Source organism: Nannospalax galili, unplaced genomic scaffold (genome assembly GCF_000622305.1).
Source record: "Nannospalax galili isolate Female #2095 unplaced genomic scaffold, S.galili_v1.0 scaffold781, whole genome shotgun sequence".
In the NCBI taxonomy this organism is placed as follows: Eukaryota; Metazoa; Chordata; class Mammalia; order Rodentia; family Spalacidae; genus Nannospalax; species Nannospalax galili.
Window position 1 is genome coordinate 1,140,387 of NW_008346898.1, and position 26,649 is coordinate 1,167,035.

Genomic DNA, 26,649 nt, shown 5'->3' on the forward strand with positions numbered 1-26,649 from the left:
CATGTACACATAAGAAATAGATGACTTCATAAGAGTGAGGTGAGAAAATGACTGTCAGGCGGTGTTGCCTTTCTCAGGCTTTTAAAAAACATAAGACTCTCACTTTCCCCTCTTCAGGATGGAGAAAAAAAAAAGCCCAGCATAAAACCTTTCCTATTTCTCCTGCTGAGTGAAAGCAGGTGGGAACGAAAGTGTGCATCGTTTTCTGACTTCTGCATCTAATCTCAGCTGCTGTAATTCTCAGCAGGAAGCCACAGAGGGGAACTGACTGGCATCCGGGGTCTGTGGATGGTCCGGTTCTACACACAGAGAACTACAAGGCATTTCAAGGAGGTGAGGGGGAAAGGACGTCTTACGGCAATATTGTTGGCATTTGGGCAGTTTTGGTGTCTTCTGAGCAGCAGCAATAGAATGTGTTCTGGCAAAAAAAACCATGCACTTGAAGACTGGCAGCTGGTGACTTCCATTTGAACCAATGACCCCCTCCCCCCACATGGAAAGCCCACGCAGGTGCTGCAGCCCCTCTCACCACCTGTCATGTCTTTTGGGCTTCACTTAAACCTTGCTTTTTCTCTAATGTTGACTTCAGGCTCTTTTGACATGCACTTGAAGACTGGCAGCTGGTGACTTCCATTTGAACCAATGACCTCCTCCCCCCACATGGAAAGCCCCGCAGGTGCTGCAGCCCCTCTCCCCACCTGTCATGTCTTTCGGGCTTCACTTAAACCTTGCTTTTTCTCTAATGTTGACTTCAGGCTCTTTTGGGGTGACCATACTCTGCTAAGAACTTTAGCTCACGAGGTGATCAGCAACCCCTGGCTGGGTTCATAGCGGCCTCTGATACTTTCAAGTGACCATCTGAAGTTAAGCTTACAGAAAGCTTAACTCCTGAGTTTCTAAAATTCCTAAGAAAAAGCCTAATGCATCCCGTAAGAAAAGGCTATGAGCTCAAACTAGGCCACAAGGAGGGGGGTGGCAATCATTAGTTCCTGGGGCTTCTCATCACCTCATAAATTAGTTCCCGTCTGGAGGTGGGCCCCATTAACCTCCAAAGGCAGCGTCTGGCAGCACACTCCAGCTCCTTCCATTCACCCCAAGTGCTGGGTGACTTTAGATGCCATGCCAAGAGCACAGCTGCCAGCTCATCGGCCTGTGGCTGCAGAGGAAAGCACCTTCCAAGGGAATATAATGCAAAATGATTTGAATGGACTTTCTGGGTCACAGCCCGATGGGTCCTGTGGAGACTTAGATTGTACTAGATTCTTCTCCACAGGCCCTGGCAATGTAGGCAGCGTTTGGGAGCAGGTGCTTTCTAGAGATTCCGTGTCCCAGCTCCTGCCAGGGACTAGACCCTTCAAGGCATCCTCCCGATTCCAGCCTCCAGTGTGACTGCTCAAGTTCAAATAGCAGCCTTTCCCCAGCAGCCCTGTCTCACACAAGGCCTGTGAAGTAGGACAATGGTGTAGAATTTTATCAGTCGATTCTGTGGGTAACAGTTGTTAATGGTTATCCACAAGTTTAGTCTTTTAGCAGTAACTGCCGTGGCCTGCTTATATCTTTAAAGTATTAGCTTTTATCTAAATTTAGCACTAAGCAATGTATAAACCAGGCTACATCACAAATACTTCCTTATGCCCTGATTTTTATCACTTCCCCCAAGTTTGTTCTCCAGTGTGCTGTTCCTTAGGCAAAGTGCTGGCTCTATATCTGGGTTCTTTCCTGAAGAATGTTATCCCTCATATTCTAAGTATGCGAGCCATCCAAGGGGCTGAGAATACATTTCCTAGAGAAACAGAATAACTTGAAGCTGTATGGTGGCTGTTTAAGGGAAAACTCAAGCCTGCTGTTTGCTTAAAACAGGCAGCGTGGCACACTGGGACAAATGGTCCATAATCCCTTTTGTTCCTTTCTGGGGCTTCCCTCCTTGTGGGGCTAGGCTGGGACTCAGCCCTGTGGCTGCTCCACCTGGGAAAGACCAATCCTTTCATTTCCTAGGTTTATTCTACACACCAGTTCCTGTAATGTTGGACCAAGTATAGCAGTTTTAATAAGGTCATATCCACGAGATACGTCCCCCTGATGAGCAGAACCTCAAAAATCAACACGTGAGGACCCTTTTTGAGTTCTGAAGTCTAGAGTTCATAAAAGATGGCAGAAGAAACTGCTCTTTTCTGGTCTGGCCCATTCCCTACTCCACATCTCCTTCTGGTCAGGGGTTTTCAGAAAAGCCTATACCTCTTTCCTCAAGGACTCTTGGTAGTTGTATGTTAGGTGAACTTCAGGCAAACAGAGATCAACAAAGAGGAGAGCAGCTGGGAGATGCTTTGGGTGGAAATAGAGAAGCTTTCTACATGGACTGACAAGAACTTTCATTTTCACTTGTTCACTGTGCTGCAGAAGCCTGGCTCTTCTGAGCCTGTTGCATTGGGAAGGTGTCTTGCCAAAGATGTGCTCCTCAGAGACTGGAATGGCCAGTTCTAGCCACAGCTGCGAGAAACTTTGTAGCCTCTGTAAAGAGTCTGCTTGTAACAGCTTCAGGGATGGGTGTATTTAGGTGTTGACTAACAGTTTGTCTCATGAAGTTTATGTGTACTGAAGCAAATGCGGGGTCATTCTGGGACTGCAAGACAGATCATAGGCTTCTGGCATGTCCATATTCACAAAACAGAAGAATTCTTCCTAACCCTCTCATTCCTAGAGTATCCAACAGTCACAGGCTGAAAAGAACAAAAGACACACATAGACACATAGACACATGTGTATGTGTACACACACATACACACACACACACACACACAGAGCTCAGCCCAGGTGCTGTAACAATGCCACATATACACAGATGTACTAGGCATACTGGAATCAAACATTTCCAGCTGTCCCCAAGAGGAAGAGTGAAGGAGGGACCCAAACAGAGGATGACATTAAGAAGCTAAGAGAGTCTCATCTCAAAAATAATCCCCACAAAGTCGTGGTTTGCAGGTAGAATCAAATATATACATATATACACATATATAGTAAAAGTCTAATTAAACATGTAAAGAAGCCATTCATTTTTGAAATTACATCTACATTAAAAAATTAACATATCTGATACAGTGTGAATGTGCAGGGGAGAAGGGATGAGAAAGCATAGCAGCAAAGAATAAAGCTAAAACTTAATCATGAAAGCATATTGGAAACATGAACCTTCACAAAGATAGCACAATTGTGTCTTATAAAAATTATAATACTCTTTATACTTGATACAATTATTTCAATAATATAGATTCACTTGTTATTAAGGTTTATTATAAACATGCAAAATCCATTGCATGATGCACTTGCAAAACATATTAAAATCTTTCTAGCAAGAAAATATCTTTGAGCTGATAAGCATCCAAGTATCTTGATTCTACAGCTCCAGGTGAGTCATTCAATAGGTACTGGAAATGGGAACCCAAATTGTACTGTTTCCATCCCTAAGTGGATGTCAGGGCTACAGAAAGGAAGAAAATCAATCAGTAGGGGCTGATGCTAGTCAATACTTTGATTAAGTTACTATACATCATACTTTCATAAATGACACTGCAGCTTATTAAATAAATAAGTACAAAAAGGGATAGGGCATACACTTCAGCTTCTTAGGAAAGGTAACAATAAAGGTAGCAAAATATTGTTACGTGTAGGGATTGGCTAACAACACTCTTGAGTAGTGGCATGATTACTGATGGCACCCTGGATTGAAGAGTAATCTCCCAGAGATTAAATGTAAATAGACACTGGTTTATTCTTGATCTGAAATGATTTCATATGCTTGTTTAGCTAGGTCCTTAGATGATTTGGCCTCTTAAAAAGAATGAAAGTGTCAACATAGTTATCAACCAAGTTAGGGTAACACAGATGATCAATTCAATGAATATGTATCTGAATTTTTTTTCTTAAATTGCTGGACTATGGTTATGTTATGATGTTTGGGAAGAGTGATTAGGTTCATCTTGGCCTTTCAGATTCTAGGGACTATTTCCATTGAAGCAGGAAGTGATGGGTTTCTTGAAGACTCTTTTACCCCAGTCTCTCTTTCCTTACTCTTTGGGCATCCCGTTCTTTATTCCAAAAATATCTTGGGTGGAGATGGTTCCAGCCCTTGGACCAGGGGCAGGTTCACTTTAATATTTGTGATTGGGGGATCCTGATGGTGACAATCCAAAGAATATATCAAATTGTACCCCAAAAGGGATAAGAGTCTTTTTTTTTTCTAGGAAGAATTAACCTACAGCCAGATATGACTTCTACATACTTCAACTGGACAATGTACATTATGTCATCTCCTACTAAGATAATGTTCTTGGTTGTAAGTGAAAGAGAGACCTTGAAAAGTTGATCACATATGGACTACTGACCCTACAATTCACAGGCCTCCATGTGGAACATGATACAAAGCCATGGTCTTAAAATTTTAGGCTTAAGAATCATTTCCCACTGCTGGAGGTCTAGGGGCTGTGGAGGTGTTTGATCTCTCATTGGTGAGTTTCATACTGCACTTTGCAAGATCGGGTGCACAAACTGGGGGTTGACATACGAGAACCCTTCAAAATCAGACTGGTCTATATTAGCGATGACTAGCTGATCTGGCGGCGTTAAGACGGGCTGCCCTCGTGTGAAGAATTTGTCAAAGTTTTCTGCTCCTTTACCACACTGTGGAGAGAAAAAGAAAAATTAACGGTCATAATGCACTCTGAGAGCATTCAGAGGGGAAGGGCATGGCCCAGGGAAATTGGGACAGGTTAGGCAGGAAGAATCTTGGAAGATTTGTAGGCCTACTGGAATCAGAAGCCAGGCACAGCAAACAACAAAAGAGTTATTTAGACTGTAAATCTTCACATATCCTTAGAGTGAAAACTCCAAATGGAAATACACTGTTGGTTATAAGAAGGAGACGGCCTCTCATTTCAACACTACCTCACTGAGCAAGCAAAGCTATTAGCATGAAAGTTGCACGCCCAGGGCTATCTATCAGAGCTCCATGTTAACAAGGCCATGATATTGGTTGGATTTATAGTTACCTCTGAACTGATAGGGTGAGATTATTGTCTCATATCTGGTTCTTTGCAACAGTATTTATAATCAAACAAAAGTCATGTCGCTGGGATGTTTTAGAAAATCTAGCCCTTAAAGCAATTTTAAAGCAGTATGGGTTGGGTACAAAGGCAATGGTAGGAGGTGAGTTCTTCTGCCCAGGAAGAATTATGCATATTTATATAGATCTGGTCAACTGGTAGGCAGGTCAACATGGAGCTCACTCACAGCATGGTCTCAGGCAGGAGGAGGTTTGCACAGGTACCCTGGGGAGGCATAGGAAAATCTGTTTTGAATATTACCTCTTCCAGGGTCTACCAAGGCATTCTTTGCAAATGGAGGCTTTTGGCGTAACTTACCTATAATGGTCTACAGGAAACACTGGACAGCTGTTTAAACAGCTTTGCATAAGATTGTAACTCAACTTGGAGTTACTTATACAACTTGGAGTTATATATATAAAAAATCCATTGCATGATTCACTTAATAAAGACATATTAAAGTCCTTATAGTAAGAGACAGAAAGAATATCCTCACTTTTCCAGCTACCCAGAAAGGCTGTGGTATGTCAAAGATTTGGACTTCCAAGGTGACTCTGAAACTGGGAGAGCTGAAGTTTCATTACTGTTACTAATTATGATTTTGAACATATTGTAAACTATTGCTCTTTTACCACAGGTTAGCACAATTGGGGCAACATGACTAATTCTGGTCAGCATAAATTTTAACTTAATGAGGCATTTTTGGATCTTTAACAGAGGCTAGTTCTAGGTAACTTTTGAGGTAGAGTCTACCCAAGTTTCTCATTTGTAAAATGGAGAGAATAATTGTATCTCCCTCTCTAGGCTGCTATGAAAGTTAAATGTGAATTTCACAGCAGTTTGTCTGAGTTCAGTATATATTATTATCATTTTTAAAAAAGACACATTTAGTCTCATGGGCTGCATTTTCTCACTTCTATTTCTAAAAGGTTTTCTAGAGAATCTCATTTTATTATAATTTTCCAACTTTCTTTTCATCAAATAAATATACTTCTAAGTACCTGTTGAGGTAGAAAACATGTCCTAAGTTCAAAGTAAGGGCTTCATAAATAATGGTTTTCCTTTCATTTTAATAAGAAATCATATACTCTGAACTCAAGGACATTTCACACTGTAGTCAGGAAGGTAGTAATGTGCAGGATGTGTGTGGTGGGGGTAGAGTTGTGTATGGTGATGTTGCTTGGAGGGGGGTCCTTCAACTCACTCTGTAGAGTCCATATAGGCTATGAGGTCTACTCATCATACCAGTTTGGCTTCCATATATGGAACAACAAAGTGTCGGCTCCCACACTATGTATTTCCACAATGCTGCTCCGTAGAAGAGCCCAAAGCACATCAAAGCAAAGGGTAGCAAAGGCAGAGTCTACAAGTCACATCACTGCCACATGTGCAGGCTATCCTGAACCACTGGAAAAGGTTCTTTAAGAAGTAAAGGTACACTATTCTCAGGAATTAATCAGGAGTCTGCAATTCACTAATAACTTAGATAAACAATGGAATTCAGCTTCCATTTGGTACCATATTCAGATACGCTCATGACTGTGTAAACAGGTAAAGAAATAGCCCTCCTTTTGACATGCCAGTGGTTATCAACCAGGTAAGTGTTTTCCCCTTAGGGGATGCACTTTTTTGATTGTTATGCCTTGGAAAAGGGGTGTCACTGGCATCTAGGAGCTAGAGACCAGGGATGCTGCTAAATATCCTAAAATTCTTTCCCAAAGAATTATTGGCTCAAATGCTTTTCCTGGTACTGACTAACCATGCAAAGAGGAGTGAGAAGGAACTTCTGGGGAAAAATACTGATGGAAGAATATGAATCCCTACAAGACAGTGCAAGGCTGGCTGAGGTAAAGTGTTCTTTTTACCTGCCTTTCTAGTGTTATATTTATGGATTTGTTCTCTGAAAAAAAATGGTACAATTGTGACCCTTTACTTTGAATACTGTCTTTATGGTATTCACAAACTAGTTTCCAGTGAGAAAGTTTCTAAGTGTCCTGGCTTTATTACCAAAGAAAAATAAAAACTAAAAAGAGAGTTCTCAAAATCTACAAAAGGACCACATAAACATAACATTGAGAAGAACGGGGAAGGATGCTTGGGGATATTAAGTTATATAGCTGGTGTCCCAAGAAAGGCTATTGCTAAGGCTTCTAGTGCCTATAAAGCCAAGTATTGTAATAAATGGGTCCAAAACCTTCTTGTGTTCTGACTGTATTGGTGATTGTGGAGCTAAGGGGAAAGCATGGAGCCCAGATCAATCCAATTGCTGCTCTGTGATCACACTGAATGACAATGTGACTATCAGTCTCAAAACTGCTCACCACCAGAAACACCTTATCTTTCTCACTCTAACTCTTTAGAATTTCTCCGTGCGCGCGCGCGCGCGAGAGAGAGAGAGAGAGAAAGAGAGAGATCACAATTTAAGCAAATGTAAGTTTTTCTTAAGCTGAACTAGTTTAAGTGGGAAGACCAGAGGCAAGGATGGGCAAAGAAGAAAAATGGAGTCCCTGAAGTTTAGACAAGCCAACCATGGGCCAAAAATGGGGCAGGGATCCTGAGTGTGTTTTGGGAAGAAATGTGAGAAGATAGCCCTGGAAAAACCAGGGGGTGACCCAGCACTCAGAAGGATGTCCTCTTTTGAGGGAGGCCATACTAGAAGGAATGACTCCCCAAAAGGGGTTGGAAGAAGCATGACTATTCTAACCAAAAATCTGATATTGTGACAAATATTAAGGGTGTAATGCAGAGATCTGAAATAATATCCACATTACCATCAGTGAACATAGAAAAGGAACATGAAAATCAGAGCTCTTTGAATATTTGAGGGAGGGGAGGAAAAACAATATATTTAAGAATCCATTGCATACTCAACACAGATTAGTCTACTACCTATGATCCAACCTTACTATCATCAGCTTGATGGTAGGGGGCCTCAGGTGCCATCTTAGAGCCCTAGGGAGCAAGAAGAGGCATAGAAACAAAAGAATCAGGGGTGGGAGTACCAAGTGATATCTGTGGGTAAGCAAGAGACTGAGTAGCCTGGAAGGCTAGCTTGACCATAGATGTCCTCCTGACATTCCCCAGGGGTGAAGTGGAGAGGTTATTACTGCAGCCATTTGAAGGACATCCTCCATGGCAATCTGTACAAACAGGCAAATTTGGGTTGTTCATGGCTTCTGAGTTCTAAGCCACTAACATACACGTCAGCCAAATCGGTTTATGAGCAAGTCCCCTGGGCTGGATAAGAATGGTATTCACCTTCAAAGACCACCAACACCTTTTAGCAATGGAAGCTTTTATCAGCTGGGATGTGATACACCACTCAACTGGCATGAAACAAAAATAAGAGGGCAGTAAGAGGCAGTCCAGCCCAGTCAGGTCTGGTGCATGAGCCCAGGCAGGTTCCCCTGATCTCGCTGAGATCAACTGGTGTTTTGTACTCAGTGGCAGTATTGTTACTTGAGGAGGGACAGCAGAGTGAAAAACTGGGCCAGAGGTCGAAGAACCAGGTATATCTTTAGGTAACTCACTGCATCTCCCTGTAAAGGCAAAGTGAAGATGTGACTGCCCACCTTCCAAGACTGGTGAGTACTGTAGGAACAAGCGTCTGTGACACCCTTTCTAAATAACAAGGCATGATACAGATATAAGATACAACACCTGCGGCAAGAGCCCAGCATGCAAAGGGCACCAGGTAGTTGATATCTGAAGGATGAATGAATGCTATTAATAATTTTCTGGCCCTTTTATCTCTGGATTAAAGAATTAACTTTGTCATTTTTGGCATTCCCATTAGTGGTGATTAGTCTGAACTGTCAACTTGACACAATACAGAATCACCTGGGAGAGACTGTCTAGATCATATTGGCCCATGGGCATGTCTGGTGGGGGATTATCTTGACTGTTAATTGAGGTAAGAAGATCTGTCCACTGGGGGTGACACCATTCCATAGGCAGAGAACCAAGAACTATGTCAGAGTGGAGGAAAAGGGCTGAGAACAAGCTTTCATACATTCTTTCTCCCTCTGCTCCTGACTCTGGATGTGACCAGCCAGTTCAAGTTTCTGCTGCCTTGACTTGCCCACAATGATGGATTGATCATGACCTGGAACTGTGAGCTAAAAATCAACTCTTTTCCCCCTAATTTGCTTGTGCCACGGTGTTTTATCACAGAAGAAAAGCTAAGATACTACCCATTTGGTAAATTCATCAGTGAAGTAAATCCATGAGAAATCAGGCATGTAAGATGGTACAAAGCACAGAATGATGACTCTAGGTGGAAGCTGGGTTTCAAAGTTCTCTACCCTGTATCTTATGTGGCAAGCAGACCACTCCAAACCATTGTGTTTTGTAAAAGGACACAGGAAAGAGACTGAGCTGTGCTGCAGAACTTAGCTTCTTGCCTGTGAGAGGCCACTGAGCATGCCTAATATATGTGTTGGTTCCAGTTATGTAGGATATATGGTCACTGGCATGGGGACATGAGTAGCTAAAAAGTAATGACTATTAGAAAGCAAAACTAAGCAAAACCCGGAAGAGTGGGCAGACCTCACGACAAAAGCTAAGCATAAATGTATGTTGCAAAAGGACAGAAAAAAAGAAACATAGGGAGGTGGGGAGGGTCTCAAATAGTTACTAGATATGCCAGGGTATCCTTGGCATTAGGAGAACTCTTACCTATATTTTGAAGTCTCCAATCTGGAGGAAACCACAACACTGTGCTGTACCTGTATAGTGTGAGCATTAGGGAGAATATCATCCCCATTTCTGAGCAGCTCCCTAAATCATGAATGCATATTCTCTGCATTTCAGTTAAACAGCCAATAGCAGACACATGTTGGTGTAATCTGCCTTGAACTTCTTGGGAGGTAAGGCCAACAGTACACAGCCTCCTAGTGAGGGCCTTTGGCTACGGCTCTGCCCTTTCCACGAGGATCGGCATGCTCAGGGAATGGTCCCGTGCAGAACCAAGCCAAGCAGGAGCACAAGTCAATGGTTAAGGAGTGAGGTTAGTTCGCTTAGTCACTCAGGGTTCTGGAAACATGCTCACCGAAGGCCTGGATGACCACTGAAGCCAGTGCATTTTGGTACAGAAAGTCTGGAGAATAAGAACGGACAGAGGAGAGGATTTGGAGAAGTCGAGAATCAGGAACAGCGATGTGATGAATGCCACGAACCCACGAACCTCTGCGGTACACTGTTATGTGAAAGATACAAGATGCCAAACACGGTACCATCTCCTTTATGTATGTTTACACATGCATAGAACTTTCTGGAAGGTTACAGAAAAGATCATGAATTGTGGGACTAGAAGTTAGGGAGGGGGATATACCATCTTTCCTTTTATATCTTTCTTTACTGCTTAGCTATTGACTTGACCACAAAGAGATAGTATTTTATTAATAACAATTGTTTTGAAGGGATTGAAGCTTCCTGTATTTCTGGACAGCATCCCGAGATGACAGGCTGGAGAAGGGCTTTGGGTTTTTGGACATTAAACATATTCATCTTGCCTTAAAGGGAAAATGCTGTTTGGAAGGAATCTGATTTTATGGATGAACCTGATGACAGACACAGGATCTAAGTCCACTTTAAGTGAGTGCATTCTGCTGTGTACATGTATGTGTGTGTGTGTGTGTGCACGCCTGCAGGTGGATATGTGAATGTGTGTAGGGGTCAGAGGAACACTTTGGCTATCATTCTTTAGAACAGCTTGTTTTTTGAGACTAGTTTGGAGCCCACCAAGTAGGCTAGGTTTGCTGGCCAGTGAGCCCCAGGGATCTGCTAGTGCCTGCCTCCCCCAAGCTAGGATTACAAGTGTGTGCTGCCATGCTTGGCTTTTTAAGTGACTGCATGCTTATATGGGTAGTAGCCACAAATATATGAGGGCAAAGGTTCTGCCTTATCAAGTGTTATTTTCTATGGATAAAAACGTGCACTCCATTGGCCTTTCTTTGTATCAATGGCTAGCTTTAGAAGATTTAAGGCTCCTTTGCTAAGAACAGTACAGTGATTATCATTATTGGAGACTCAAACTTCAGACAATTTGAATTTGTCAACTTGAGGCAGACAGGGTCTGCACTTATGCTGTCTGTCACTACCAAAGCTCTAAGGCTAGCAATTTTTTATATTTATTATTTAAACTCTTTCATTTCTTCCAACTTCTCTTTCAAGCAGAAAAATACTTGGGTAAGTATTAAAGAATAGGAAAAAATATTTGCTTGGAATTCACCTAGTAGAAGATGCTGTCCTAGACTGACTTAAAGGCTTTTAATCAAATCCCAATGTACCATGACATATTTTTTCTTGTCTCCAAGGATAGTTAGTATTTTTACATCATCAGCAAAGATCCCTTAATCTTGAGAATCTCAATTTTAATTAGCATCCCTATTACTAGTTCAACCAAAGAGTTAGGAAAATGAACCTGCCTGCCACTCAAGAGAACTGATGAGATGTGCCAGAGGCATCATATCAGTCACTGCAAGCTCCTCTGTCCCTTACCTGGAGAGTTTCTGTTCTACAGAAGTAACTTTACAGACTTATTAAAAAGAACTCTGTACTGTGACATGTCCTTATGTTTAAAAAAGACACATAGAATTATTTAGATACAAAGAATGAGTATACTTACAACTAAATCTCAAGTGGTTCCAAAATATGTGTGTGTGTGTGTGTGTGTGTGTGTGTGTGTGTGTGTGTGTGTGCAAGATCCAGGCGCAGATATAAAAAACAAAAAAATGGGCCCAGATAAAGAACAGAAAAAAGAATCAAGCAAACATGATAAAATGCTAACATTTAGGGAATCTGGGTAAAGGGGGTATAGAAAACTGTTATAGTTGGGCTGGAGAGATGGCTCAGCAGTTAAGAATATTGGTTGTTCTTGAAGAAGACCCGGGTTTGAATCCCAGAACCCACATGGCAGCTAACAACTTTCTGTAACTCCAGTTCCAGGGGTTCTGACAGCCTCTTCTGTCCTCTGTGGGCACTGTAAAAAATGGGTGCACTTACCTACACACAGGCAATACATGCGTATACATAAAATTAAAAAAAAAAAAGAAAGAAAACTGTTATAGTGTTTTCCCAACTCACTTTTTCTTTGCAGGACTGGGGTTGAACCAGGGTCCTGTACATGCAGACAAGAGCTCTACCACTGAGCTACACCCCCAGCTTTTTCAGATAAGATCTCACTTAGTGGTCCAGTCTCACTTCCAACTCATAATCCTACTGCCTCTGCCTCTTGAGTGCTGATATTATAGGTGTGTCATCACCAAGTCTGGCTTCCCAATGCTTTCATAAATCTTTTAAAAAATATTTTATTTTTATATTTTTATGTGTATGTGTGTATTGCCTGCATGTAGGCAAATACACCCATGTCATGCAATGCCCATGAAGGACAGAACAGGCTGTCGGATCCCCTGGAACTGGAGTTACGGACAGTTGTTAGGTGCCATGTGGGTGCTGCGATTCAAACCCGGTTCTTTGGCAAGAACATTCAGTGTTCTTAACCCTTGAGCCATCTCTCCAGCCCCTCATAAATCTTTTGGAACCATTTCAAAGTTATTTTAAAGATAACTACCAACCCCCAAACCATTATCACACTTTCTAAACAATGACATCATGAACGGGGCCTTCGTCCTGGTAGCAACCCTGTTGCTGGCTCTTTTCGAGGTGGTGGGGTCGGGAAAGGGATCCTGATTATACGTGCTCGCTGCAGTGGTATCTTTGCCTGTTCTTGCTGTCCTTACTCTCCTTTTCTGGCTCTTGCTAAAAGGATGACAATGCCCTGATGAAAATTATTCTACTTTTTTCTTATCTCTCTTTGATAAAATAGCTAATTTCCCAAGAAAGGTCATGTCTGAAACACAGGCCCATTTTCAGAGAGCTTCGCCCATCTGTGGAGTCCAGAATATTTATTTCTTGGTTGGTGTTAACTTTGCAGATTAACTTCTTCCCTGTAACAACCCTTTTAAGACAGTGGCTGTTTCTGGCTTGCCTGGGAAGGAGCTATTCTGTTTCTTGGTGCCAATGGATAGAATTCAAAACAACAATAAAAAACCCAATCAATTAACTCTTCTGGTATTTATATAAATGGCTACTCATTTCAGGGCAGGACCAATGGAGATTTGAAGGCTGTTCATGGTCATTTTATTCACGTGAATAATAAACCAGGATAAAAGCCTGCAAAGGTCATCATGGCCAATTAAGACTCTCGGAGCTTTCATCAGGCAAAGCAGAAAGGAGGACTGTCCTTCTCTTGAAGAGGCTGACAGTCAATCAGATAGCCAAGCAGGCTGGCTGGATCTCCACTGCATTCACGTGGTGTCTCCTCAATTAAAGCCGTAGAGGCAGGGCACTTGTTTCTTCTGTAACCGAAGATGGACTTTTTCAGAGGCAGCATCTCTTGTAAAAACAGCATCTTCGACCATGGAGTCTTTCAAACACTGCTGAGCCTTTTTTTCAATGACTTGGGCTGGCTGCAGGGAGTTGGAGTGGCACAGTGGAGTTGATGCTTCCTGTCTGTGCTTGCTTGAGGAGGTTTCCGGGACTAGTTTGCAGAGTGTTTTTTCTCATCAAGAAGACAGTTGTGTGGTGGCTTCATCTCCAGGTCAGCACAGCACAGCTGTGTAATTCTCTTTGCTTTTGTTTTACAAAATAAACCAGTGCATGAAAGGCTCTACCCTGCCCACGGATCATCCTGTCCTCCATGAACTCATTTTCACAATGGCATGAAGTAGCCATTGAGGGAGAGACACAACTCTTTCTAGCACTGGACCTTCCCATCATTAGTCACTGCAGAACCAATTCTTCCTTCACTGCTGAGCCTGGAGTCCCCATACTTGATGCCTGGCCCTCTCCTCCCTACTCTCCTATATGTGTGACCTTACAGAAAACAGGCCTCGCTGCACTGCATGTCTTGACTTTATAATGTCACTGGGAGGTAAGTTCTATACAGAGCCTCCTGATGGATCACAGCACTATGAAGAGTCTATTTGTGGTAGGAGCTCACAATTTTGTACGGCACTTTGGTCTAAAGGTTAACTTTATCAGTGAAAAATAATAAACAGCTAGTATATATGGAAACCTTGACTCCTCTAGGTAAGCCCTGTGACTGCCCTGTGATATAATACCTCTACCCTCCTTATGGGGGTCAGCAACTCTGGAATAATCTTTCTTTTAAGGTTCAAAAACAAAGTAGAATAAAAATAAAAAAAGACAATAGACTCCCAAATCTGCAAGCACAGATTAGATTCCCTGCGGCAGCCAGGCAGTAACTATGAGTGTGTGAAGGCCTACAATGGGTGCTCAGCAGTAAGGGAAGGTTTAATTCCAAGGGAGCCAGAACAGTTAACGGCCCTTAATACTGTAAATCTCAGGGAAATTGATTCACCAGTGCTTGTTAGAACCCCACCAGGAAAACTCCACCAAGACAGGCAAGGTTGTCAGCCAGGGCTATGAGAACTACTCAGAGGTGGGTGTGGCAGTGGACCCTCAGAGCTCAGCTCACTGGGGCCACATGGAAGGAAGTCGGAGTGATACTGTCACAACAGTGAGGCCTCTGTTGCTCATCCTTTTTGAAAGTACTACCACTGAAGAATGCTTAGTTGTTTTTCATCTATAAACTCTTCTCAGCTTGCATTTAGCTACCGGATCAGGCAAGCATATTTCACCTGGGAAGTGGGGAGGCTACACCCTACAGTATCTCTTGTCCACAGTTCTCTCTCTATCTGTGCTCATCACGGTGCACCTGTGTCTTTGATTAAGGTTGCTTTGCCCTGTCCTAAATGCCTTCTTCAACTACTGAACTGCTCTTGGTGTGGTATTTCCATCCCAGAACCATATAATTTGGACAGAGTGACCCCCAAGGTGCCCTTGCATGATGTCCTCACCTGAGATGAGGAAGCAATTCTGCTCTGTGTATGTGGCTTGGAGGAGGGTGAGGAGAAACCGAGCTCCAGGCAGCCCTGTGCTGCCTGCCAGGGCCTGGGAATTCCCCCATGTGTCTCTTTGCTTTGCTTCTTCTGCTTTGGGACAAAACAAAATGTCCGATCCCACTTGCTGTGTCCCCTACAACCTCTGTCTCCTGCAGTCTTTCTGGATTCTTCCTCCTTGTGTACAGATTCTCTGGCCAAAGAATCATCACAGTGAGCAAGCATGCTTGTCCTGCCTCTGGCCTTCTACACAGAACTTCTGGTGTTATGAACTTCATCCACAACTTCCGCTTCTGTTTGCGATTTGGGGGAAGGATGTTTCTTCACAGCCAAATGCAATTTATTCTGTTTTGAAAACTAGCACTCAGTCAAAACAAACTAACAAATAAACTTCAGCCCCTTGAAAATAAAAAACAAACACTGCTCATATATCAGCTGTTACCACAGAAATCCCTGTGCTTCCAGATACTTCTGTGACCCAAGGGAACAGCTCCCATTCTCAGCTGCCTAAGCTAAGTCACCTCTGGTTTTCCTTGCTCAGGAGCTAAGGGCCAATGACCTTGGAAAGGTGGGAGGCTGAAAAGAAAAAGGTTTGTTTCTGAAATCAAGGTGAGAATACACAGGAAAAGAGAATGTGCTTGATGGCCGGCCTGGCTGCCAAGTAGGCTCTATGTGTATTTCTGTCGCTCCCGTAGAGAAACAGACTGTTTAAGATCCACTGCTTACCTTTCACACTTTCATTAAGAAGACAGAGAAATACCAAGGGAAGAAGAGAACGAAGAAACTCCCTAACAGAACTCTCCTGCAGCATCTGCAGCGCCATTTATCACTCTGCCCACCCCATCCCCAAACCTCACTACCAGGTTTCTGTGGCCTGAAGAAGAGGCTCCCCTGAGAGTGCCCAGGATCCAGGGTTGGCAGAGGAGAAGCTGGGGGTAGGGGATTATCTAAGTGCCTATTTGAAACAATGATTCAGGAGGAAGTCAATTGACCTGATTCATTTTAGTTTGTCTTCAATCTGTGCTAAAAATGTCTTAGGAAAATGAAGTCCAGGGGGCTGGCCACTGCCAGTGTTATTCTTGGAGCAGAAGATGCACAGGCACATCTGATGAAGCTGCTGCCGCCACGAGAACAAAGCTGTTGCCCAGTCAGCAGCTCCGCTACCACAGGGGTCCCCTTGGCCTGCTCACGGGGCACTGGGGAAAGACAGATTGGGGCCGATCCAGCAGGGCGGAGACTTCTGACACTGCCCACAGACTAGAGTAGCTCTCTGTACAGTCTTGGGAGGACAGTACCAGGGCAGCAACTGGCCCAGACTCGGAAGGAGTGGATGTGCTGGCAGATGCCCTGGGCACTGCAGGGCAGCAGGTGGGGTGAGTGAAGAGGTGTTCTAAAAATGCTCAGTTCAGTTTAGCTCTAGAGATACAAACACTGAGAAAGTGCGCACTGGCTGCCACTCACTATGAGAACGAGCCATGAGGCAGTCACTGACAGAGTGATGGTGCAGTGGAGAGGACCCTGACTCCATCCTGCCCCTGGCACCTTGCCAGCCCTGTCATCCAGCACATTACTAGGCCTCGCTGTGCTTTAGTTTTCTCAACTGCAAACTGGAGACAATAGTGTCAGGAAAAGTGTATTAATAATATTTGTAAAGCACTGAGAACAGGGCCTGTCACATAGTGGGTCTTCAGTAGAATTTTAAAAGTGGGGATCACATGAGACTGAATAAAGTTGGTGATGCGACACTCTTCAGAGTGGATTTAGCACCCATTGTGAGAGCTGCGTCCAGCCTGTGAGCTGGTAGAGATTTAACTGTGCTTCAGGGACCCAGAGGGGCAATGCAGATCAAGGAAAACTGGAGAGAGATGTGAGCCTTGAGTCCTTCAAAGACCAGACAAGAATAGCATTGCAGGGTGCAGTCTCCTCAGAGTCCAGCGTTCAGTGCAGACCCTAGTTGCTAATGGTCTGGTGCTCTGTGGTAGCCCTTTGGAGGTTGAGGCACATTATGGGTCTGTGCATCTGTCCTTAGCCTAGCTGCTCAGGTTCCAGGACTGAGCATAATTCTGAGCTGAGCTGATACTTGTGATTTCCTTACTCTGCCAAGGCCAAGGTCACCAGGGTCACTAGCCTCTGCTGCCCAGAAAAAGGACAGGAGGGCCACGCCCAGAACCAGGGACAGAGTTCAGTACACCAGCCTGCTTTACTTGACTCACCACTCTGGGTTTGAATGGTGGCTGGATCTCCCTATTCTCCAGTTTTTCCCAGTCGATCCTCCGGAAGAAGGCATGTTCTCTGACATCTCTCTCTCCCTCGGGCCCGCAGCCTAGTCGCTTGGCTGGGTGTTTGGTCATAAGCTAGAAAGAAAAGAAGAAAAAGGGATGGTTGGATGGACAGCTGGCCTCCTGGAGTCAGCGCCCTTCCTGGCCCAGCTCAGCCTCTAGCATAGATGGTAGAGTTGCCCGAGCAGACTGGATATTCACCAAGAAACACACATGATGTAATAAGTGTGGCCTCTGAATAGTGATTGTCACAGTAAGAAAGCAGTTGGAACCAATGGCCAAATGGAGTAAGAATTCAAACAGGCATCTTTGTGCATCATATGCTTTGGCCCTGACATTCTACATGTAGACTGGGTGGTAGGGGGTGGCTCAATGGTAGAGGGCTTCCTTACAATGTGTCAGGCCTTGGGTTTGACGTTTAGCACTGTCCCAAGGAAGGGAGGGAGGGAGGCAGGGAGATAGGGAGGGAGGGAGAGTATGAGGAGAGATAGGGAAAGGGGGGGATGGAGGGAGGAAGGAAGGAAGAACTGAAGGTAGAGGTAGGGAGATAAGAAGGGAGGAGGGAGGGGGAGGAAGGGGGAAAGGAAGGAGGGAAAAACAGAGGAAGAGAAGGTCATGTGATCTACATGTAGATCTGGTAAAAGGGGCATGGTATCACTAAAAAGCATATGAGCTGAAAGTGCCACAGGCCAGCATCACATGGAACGCTATAACAAGCCAGCATCACATGGAACGCTATAACAAGCATCACATACCTTCTTACTGCCTGGACCAAAATATTATCAAAGACTCACAGGTTAGGAAAATGCACACTACAACAAAGGAGGCAACAAGTTCACTGCATGGTGTTTGATGCAGGACTTAGAGGGGAACACTAACACTGAGCTGCCATCTAACCCTAACCCTAACCCTAACCCTTCAAACACACACACACACATGATAAATGATTCTTAATGACTGAACTAACTGGAAAGTGTTGAGTGTAATGTACTTTATTTTGATAAGTTTAGAAGAATTTTGTCACTTAAGATGTGATCACTAAAAACTAGTCGAGCCACCACCACCAATTCATTTCTTAGGCATTTTCCTGAAAGCAGAGAATTCACTCAGGACCCAGAAGGTTCAAAGCAGTTCTGTTTATAAGAACTGTCAGCCAGGGGGGAAACGCTCCAAGGACTGCCCCTGTCTCAGAAGTGGAATGCTTGGGTAGACTGTGGTGTGTCCACAGAGCAACACCGAGAAAGGAATCTGAGCTGCGTGCAGCTATGTGGCCACATTTAGCCCTGCCATGCTGAGTGAAAGGAGCCAGGCTGGAGCATACACGGAGAAGGCCCTCCGTGTAGAGTCTAAGACAGGCAAACTAACACTTGGGGTTAAAGTGGAGATCCTGACTATCTCAAGGTGGGGAGAGTCAGAGTGACTATAGAGAAGAGAAGGGGGCTTCTAGGACTCTACCTCTTGACCAGGGAGCAGTTATGGGGATATATCCATTTTGTAATAATTCATTGATCTGAACATTGATGATCTATGCCCAATATGTGTATTTTAAGAAAAGGGGGGGGCAAAGAACTATGTCAGAGCAAGTGAGACAAGACATAAGAACGAGCACATTCCAAGGACCTGCAACTACTTTTGTTTTTGTGTGGGTGCTGGGTGCATGCATGTGTGTGGAGGCCAGAGATCAACTTCAGGGGTTGCTCCTGCTTGGAACTTGCTGATAAGAGCTAAGGTGACTGACCAGCAAGATTCAGGGATCCAACTATCTTGGCTTCCCCAACAGTGGGCACCACCATGCCTGGCTTTTTTAAAATATAGGTTTTAAGGATTGAACTCAGGTCCTCATGCTTGAGTGGCAAGCACTTTACCAACTGAGCTATCCCCCAGCCCTGTGATTCCTTCTGGTCACCCTACTGCAATCTCATGAAATTCACTGTGAACAGAAGTATAGTATGATAAGGAAATGGACCAAAGGCCCATGAGGTATTGGGACTTGAGTCTTGTCCCATTATTTCCTGCATGTCACCAAAGTTTAGCCCCATGCATTTACAGTGGCATGTATATGTGGTATTTCTACTGTCTCTCTTAGAAGTCTGGAAAAGGAAGTCGGCATGGCAGTGCACACCTGTAATCTCAGCATCTGGGGGGCTTAGGCAAGTGGATTGCAAGGTCAAGGCTAGCCTGAGCTACAAGCTCATAACTGGGCTATATTGCAAGACACTATCTAAAATACAGCAACAACAACTGGTGTTACGAAAGTATTTTCCCTTCCCACCCTCTTGGTTCGTGGCTACAGAGGAACCCAGATCTACTTACTCCTTTGCAGATGGAAACAGCCTCTTTAGACAAGGATTTGGGGTAGGACACGTTGTGCTCCATTATAGACTGAAACAGTTCGTCCTCATCTTCACCATCAAATGGAGGCTGTTCCAGAGAAAGAGAAAAATGGGAAATTAGGAGGAATAATACATTAGCACAGTGCCCAAAGATCTGCTGTGGTAGAGAGAAATGGACCAAGTTTCCCCACTGCAGGGGCAAGGTTAGCTCTGTGAACTTGGCGGTTTATTTGATTATTTTTAATTAGCCTGCTGGTTGTGTGCTTTCCATTTTTTTAACTCTGTTCCTTTCATTATCTTGCCTTGAGTAATCCAAAATAATCTTCAGGGAAAATGTTTTAGAGTAATGCTTTTAATGATTTGCAAATAAATTATAATTAATCCATTAATCTTCTAATTATGTGCTAAAAACCTAATTATGAACAAGTCAGGTTACAGATGGTTTTTGAGTTTAGAGGGTACAAGTGTGGGGGTGTACAGAATGTTTATTGCCTTTATTTGAGGTGAAGGGAACTTTGAAACAGGGGTAGAGAGGGCTTCTGGCCCAAACTAGGGCCCATATGACCTTATAAGGTGCTGTTCCATGTAGCACCAAGAGCCTTCTTGGTGGCAATGATGGGGGCCTAGCTTCGGGACATGTCCCTCGTCCCTTTGGCTGGCTTTACAATTACCATACTAAGAAAGGGAGGCCTGGTGGCACCGTGGGACACTATGACTTTGAAGTCAGATGACACTGCATCAGAATTCTAGCTCTACTGCCTCCTAACTGGATGGCCATACTTAAATGATATACCTGTTAAACACACCATTTGCTATGATGGGGGTTTGGGACCAGTACAGAGCCTGGTACTGTAAGTGGTACCCAGAAAGAGTCAAGGAAGGGTACTAGGTGGTTGTTACTGAGGCAGAGGAGCCTCTTGGGAGGGGCTACAAGGATATTCCAGGAGCAAATCTGAGTCCAAGAGGCCCTTCAAGATTTCTTCATCGCATCTTTAATCCTGGGAGTGCTACTCAGTTATTAACACTCTAACTGGATGCACACAGGAAAAATGGACTTATGGGAAACCCCCAAATGTCTTCTTTGGCACAACTAATTCTGAGCTTAGCATAAGGAAGGCAGACCAAAGGGGCAGTCCTGCTAGACAGGCTTGAACAGGGCTGGGCATGGGGCCAGTGCACGAGAGCCACACATGCGGAGGGAAATATGCCAAGCCTATAGAGCGCTCTCTTTTGGGACCACGTGTGGGAAAATGGAGGTCTGTGCAACTGGTGCCACTTCATTTTCCCCCTTTTTTCTTGAAATATAAATAAACAGCCTCTTTTCTGGTTCTAAATCCTTGGTGTAAAGAACGTATAATTTGGTGGCAGTTGCAGGTAGGTAAAGAACTAAAATTAGCCTGGCTGTGAATTAGTCAGGGCAGGATGGGAACCGTCTGCCAAGGTGCTATGCCACAGGCAGGAGGAACGTGGCACCTGAGGGACCCACAAGACAGGTCCGCTGGGTAGTGTGGCTGTAGATGGCTAGTGTGGGAAGGATATGTGTCACCTTTGTCTCCTGAAGGCAGAGCAGCCAGGCTCCATTAGAGACTCTAATTCTTCTTAATACCTCTCATTTGATACCCACACAAAGTCTCATCTTCCCTGACAAGTGACCCAGAGGTGTGGGGAGCTTTGGCTATGAAGGTTTTTATAACTAAAACAAACACTATGAGCTATGAGCTGCACCCTACCAAGAGCACCATGTACTCTGAATCTGAGGTGGACATGTCCTCTGTAGGCTGAATGGCATTCTGGAGATGGACATGGAAGAGGGTCTGCTTCCAGATCACCTCCCACATGGCCTGCTAGGGTTTTGGGTCACTATCAGCTATATACTTTATAGGCCAACTCCTTATTAAAAACTATCATGGACTTGGGGACACAAATTAGATGCTAGAGGTCATATATATATATGTATTAGAATACATTAAATTGGGGGGACAATAAAGGGTGGTGCTGATAGGTGAGGGGCTCTAAATGCCATCAAATTATATTGTATGAAAATTGCAAAAATCCAATTATGATATGGGGGTGGGGAGAAAGCTCAGTTGAAGTGTGTGCCATATAAACATGAGGACCTGAGTTGGAACGCCAGATATAATTTTTTTTTTTTTAAAAAGAGCCAGACATGGCAGTACATGCGTGTAATCCTGGCACTGGGACATACATAGACAGGATGATTCTTGGAGCTCCTAATCAATGAGCTCCAGGTTCAGTGAGAAACCCTGTTTCAAAAAATAAAGTACAGGGCTGGGTGTGGTGTCACACACTCTTGATCCCAGCACTCCAGAAGCAGAGGCAGGCAGATCCCTGTAAGACTGAGGCCAGCCTGGTCTACATAGTGAGACCAGGCTAGTCGGGGCTACAGGAGCCCTTGCCTAAAAAAAAAAGATACAGTTAGCTGGGGCATGCCTTTAATCCCAGCATTAAGGAGGCAGTGGCAGATAGCTATGAATTCAAGGTCATCTTGGTCTACATAGAGAGCTCTAGGCCAGCTAGGGCTACATAGGGGAGACCCTGTCACAAAAATAAAATTAATTTAAAAAAAACTGGAAAGTGACCAGAAAAGATACCTGATGTTGACTGGGTCTTTACACATGCATGTACACACATGCACATGTGCCCCTCTCCATATACACATTCATATGTGCTCACTCACATGTATATATGCACACATAACTATTACAGATTTTAAGATGGTGTCAAGATAACATTAAAGCACACACAGGTCTTCTGAGCTGGTGGGACCACATGGGTTCCATGTTCATGAAGGTCCTAATGTAATACATTTTGTTAGACAGTGGAGGTCCAACCATTCTGCCTAGGGGATGCCCAAGCACTAGCAGCAGGACAAGTCACAGACAAGTCCAGTCATATTCCTGAACAGAAACTGTCCTGGCCACTAGGAGATCCTTCCCTAGACATCTTATCTAGAGGTAAGGAGATCAATCCATGCAGGCTTTCCTACTCTTGAAATATCATGTAGACAGGGAACTGCTGGGGATGAGAGAACATTCTGTGCAGGGTACTGGCCTGTCACATCTGTCTAGCCAGACAGCTTTTCCAGGTAAGCTGTTTCTATATATGCTAATTTCAGGCAGGGAACCAGCTAGATCAGGGATTATTAGGCTCTGTCTACTGTGGGCCAAAGACAGGACTTGTCCTATCAAGTCCTATCTGTGCCTGGTTTCCCCCAAATCCTGACATACTCCACTAGGTATTTCTTGGAACATTCATATACCACACTCCCAGGTCAACATTTGCATCCCAGGTCTCTCTTTGGAGATTCACACATTAACAACAATCTCTTAAAGGCTCTGGGACATCCCATGGTAAAGAAATCTTTTAACTTAACACAAATCTTTAGCCCAGAGTTGGAAGGATCCTCCTTAGGCTGGTCTGGTGAAGCATGATTCCTAGGCTATAACAAAGGTCCTAAGACCAAACACCCTTGGGCTAGAGTCTCAAGATCCATCCCGCAGTCTTTGGTGTTGTCCCAAGGACTAGGGCTCCTCTTGTCCCCACATCCTAGTTAGGAGACATGCCTCTACCTTCATGTTTTCTCTTACTGTGATCCTACACTGATAATAGAAGGGATGGAGGGCTCAGGGCAAGAGCAGTAAGAAGGACAAAGTAACACTGCCTCAGATGCTTTCTGCTGACAGGCATCTGAGGAGAGCTCTGTAAGAACCCTCATTTAATCCTCTACCCACCTCTAGCTGAGTGCTGGGATTCTGATCACAGGTGAGCTCATTGAGGTTCTGCTCAGCCTCAGCCAGGGCAACAAAGCTGCTATGAAAGAACTGGGATTTTTAACCCAACTGCCTGATTTCAGAGTTGTGCTCTTGGTCATGACAGGCCCTGCTCCTGCTCTGTTTGCCCTGGATAGAGTTAGACAGGGAAGGGTGCCTCCCAGGAACGGTGACTACGGTTGAATGGAAAGTGCTCAGTGGTGGGTCCAGTACAGTAGTACTCTTTTGGGGGTAAGAACATTCTCCTGGTGAGCTTTCCAGGTATGATGTGTATTCTACACAAGACATGGTGGTAAGATCTAAAATACAGAAGGGGAGACAGTCTCAGGGTTCTGAGATGCTCCAGGTCATTGTTTAGAGAGCAACTTGTCTCTAGGCCAGAAATTCTCCCGGTCCCAGTGGGTCCATGGGATTTGGTCAGTTTCCCTCACAGCTAGATGCTGCTGCTGTGCTGACAGGAGGAAGAGGATGTAGGGAAACTCCTCCTCCCAGTTTTGAGGATTGAATGCATACTTTTCCTATTCTGTTTTCCCTGTTGTAAAGATACAGACTATTTTTGAATTGTGCTTCAATATTCAGGATGTAAAATTTACCATGTTGGATAGGAGTGTAGCTTGGGGGTAGAGTACTTGCTTAGTGCATTCTTTACATTCTCATTGCTGTGATAAAATGCCCCAACAGAAGTAACTTAAGGGAGAAAGGGTTTATTTTTGCTCAAAGTTCAAGAATAGTATCTAGTCCATTGTGGCAGGGAAGACATGGGGGTGAGATCTTAAAGTGGCTGGTCACATTGCTTTCACCGTCAGGAAGCAGAGAGATGAATGCTGGTGCCTAGCTTCATTTTTTCCTTTTTAATCAGTTTGGTACTTTAGCTCACGAAATGGTGCCACCTACAGTGGGCAAATTTGTTTGTTTCTTTCTTTCCCTCCCTCCCTCCCTCCCTCCTTTCCTTTCCTTTCTGTCTTTTTGAGTCAGGGTTTATAGCCCCAGCTAGCCTGACACTCACTATGTAGACCAGGCTGACCTTGAACTCAGAGAGATCCGCCTGCCTCTGCCTCCAGAGTGCTGGGATTGAAGGCGTGTGCCACCACACGCAGCAAGTCCTTCTATTTCAATTAACCTAATCTAGATAATCCCTCACAGGTACCAAGGTCATGAAAATATTCACCATTATACCTAGCATGTGCGAAACCCTGGGTTCCATCCCAAGCAACACACACACACACACACACACACACACACACACACACACATGTAGCATTAAAAAATGTATTTTTTGAGAAAGGGTCTTCTGTAGCCTCAGCTCGTTTGGAACTCAGTATGTAGGCTGGCCTCAATCTCACAGAGACCCTCCTGTTTTGGCCTTCTGGGAATAAAGGCATGTACCACTACACCTGGCTTGATTTATTTATTTATTTTATGTGTATGAGTGTTTTGCCTGCATGTGTGTAAGTGCATGTACATATGTGCAATGCCCATGGAAGCCAGAGGATGGTGTCAGATTCCCTGCAATTAGAATTACACATGCTTGTTAGCTGCCATGTGGGTGCTGGAAAACAAACTCAGTCCTCTATAAGAGCAGCTAGTGCTTGTAACTGCTGAGCCATCTTTCCAGCCCCGTGGTTTGCACAGCCCTAAGGCACACGTTCATGCTGTTGTATAACCACCATCCATTTCCATATTGTTTTCATTTTCCTTCTTTTTGAAAAAATATTAATTTTATTTTATGTGTATGAGAGTATTGTCACATCTGTGTAAGTACACCCATGTCATGCACTGCCCATGGAGGTCAGAAGAAGGTGTTGGATCCCCTGGAACTGGAGTTACTGACGGCTGTTAGCCACCATGTGGGTGCTGGGAATCGAACCTGGGTCCTATCCAAGGGCAGTCAATGCTCTTAACCACTGAGTCACCTCTCTAGCCCTGTTTTCATTTTCTTAACTGAAACTTTACACCCACTAAACACAAACTCTCCATTCTCCCCTTCCCCTACTGGCAACCACCACTCTACATTCTCTATGAATTTTGTTACAATATTAGTCCTTCTGTTGACTTGTTTCAAGATGTGGGACTATTTGTTCCTGACCTGTGCCTTCAGGTCAATGCCTCAGCATGACCTACATCTCCATGTTTTATTTCTTGCTTAAGCTACCTGTTCACTGGGGGCCACAGAGGGCACTGCTGGGTGCAGTTACTTGGCCCCAACCCTAGAGAAGTGGCAGCCATCTTGGGCAGTAGCCATCTTGGGTGGCTTCAGCAGAGGTGGAAACGGAATCCCTAGGATGTCTTCCTCTGGTTCTAAGCAAACCCCTGGGTACTGTCACTCAGACCTCTTTGGCCAGAGCTAGTCATCAGCCCTATCCAATGACAGGTGAGCAAGGAAGCTCAATCCTATCACTTGGCAGAGGTCAAGACCATCCCACTCAGAAAAGCTCCCTGGAGCCCTATGGTCAATTGCAATTATGTAACACTGTAGGGGAGGGACTACAAAAGTACACATTCCCTTTATCCACACACAAAAATTTCTCTTATTTACATGGATTCTTAGGTTTTCTTATATTGTTCTCTTGAGTTCTTTTTCTGATTGTTGTAAAACATATTCTCAGTAGCCAGCAGTGTTCCCATTTAGAACTGAGGGCCAGGAAGGCGCTACATCACCACAGATGGATTCACGGGTCCACAGTGTGTTCACAATTGCTTCCAGCACTGAATTCTAATAACAAATGCTGCTGCAAATATCTCTGTGCATGCCATTTTTCTCCTCTGAATTATGTCTGAGGAATAATGTTCCAGGTATGGGGTTAAACACCAAAGGATGTAAGCATGCTTTTACTCTTGCTAGGCGTCCCCTCTTCACCCCAGGAGCAACTTTACAGGTAATTGTCCATTCTCAGGCCTTGGTGCTGAAGGCAGGTCAGTGGTAACAGGTTCTAATTACACTGATCTTCCTATCTAGTAAGGCCAGCTACTGAGCCTGGGGATGATGGTGGAGTGCTGTATTGCCTACATGACAATTTTAGATTGCTTCTCTCCCCTCCTGCCTCCATCCCTAAGGTTATTTTTACACAATGTTCCAAGTTCAGCCAACCATTAACGAGTCTTGGGTTTGTGTAAAGAATATTCTGAACATGTTGTAACCATCGTCTCACTCAAAAGCTCTGAGCCTTAATCAGACAAATGAGGGGTGATGGTTCCCACTCTAAAAATGATTCCTGAATCACTTC

General features: G+C 44.2%; 1 protein-coding gene across 1 annotated transcript in view; it reads right to left on the reverse strand.

The window, feature by feature from the left end:
- Positions 1–3,187: 3,187 nt before the first annotated feature.
- The window catches only part of Prkca (protein kinase C alpha), a 478,497-nt gene continuing 455,035 nt past the window's right edge, over positions 3,188–26,649 (reverse strand). Inside the window, exons 15-17 of the mRNA XM_008843200.2 lie at positions 19,615–19,722; positions 17,236–17,376; positions 3,188–4,674 (exon numbers count right to left, since the gene is read on the reverse strand). Coding sequence (XP_008841422.1) covers positions 4,510–4,674; positions 17,236–17,376; positions 19,615–19,722 — 414 coding nt within the window. The 3' untranslated portion in view covers positions 3,188–4,509. The remainder of the gene's footprint in view (positions 4,675–17,235; positions 17,377–19,614; positions 19,723–26,649) is intronic.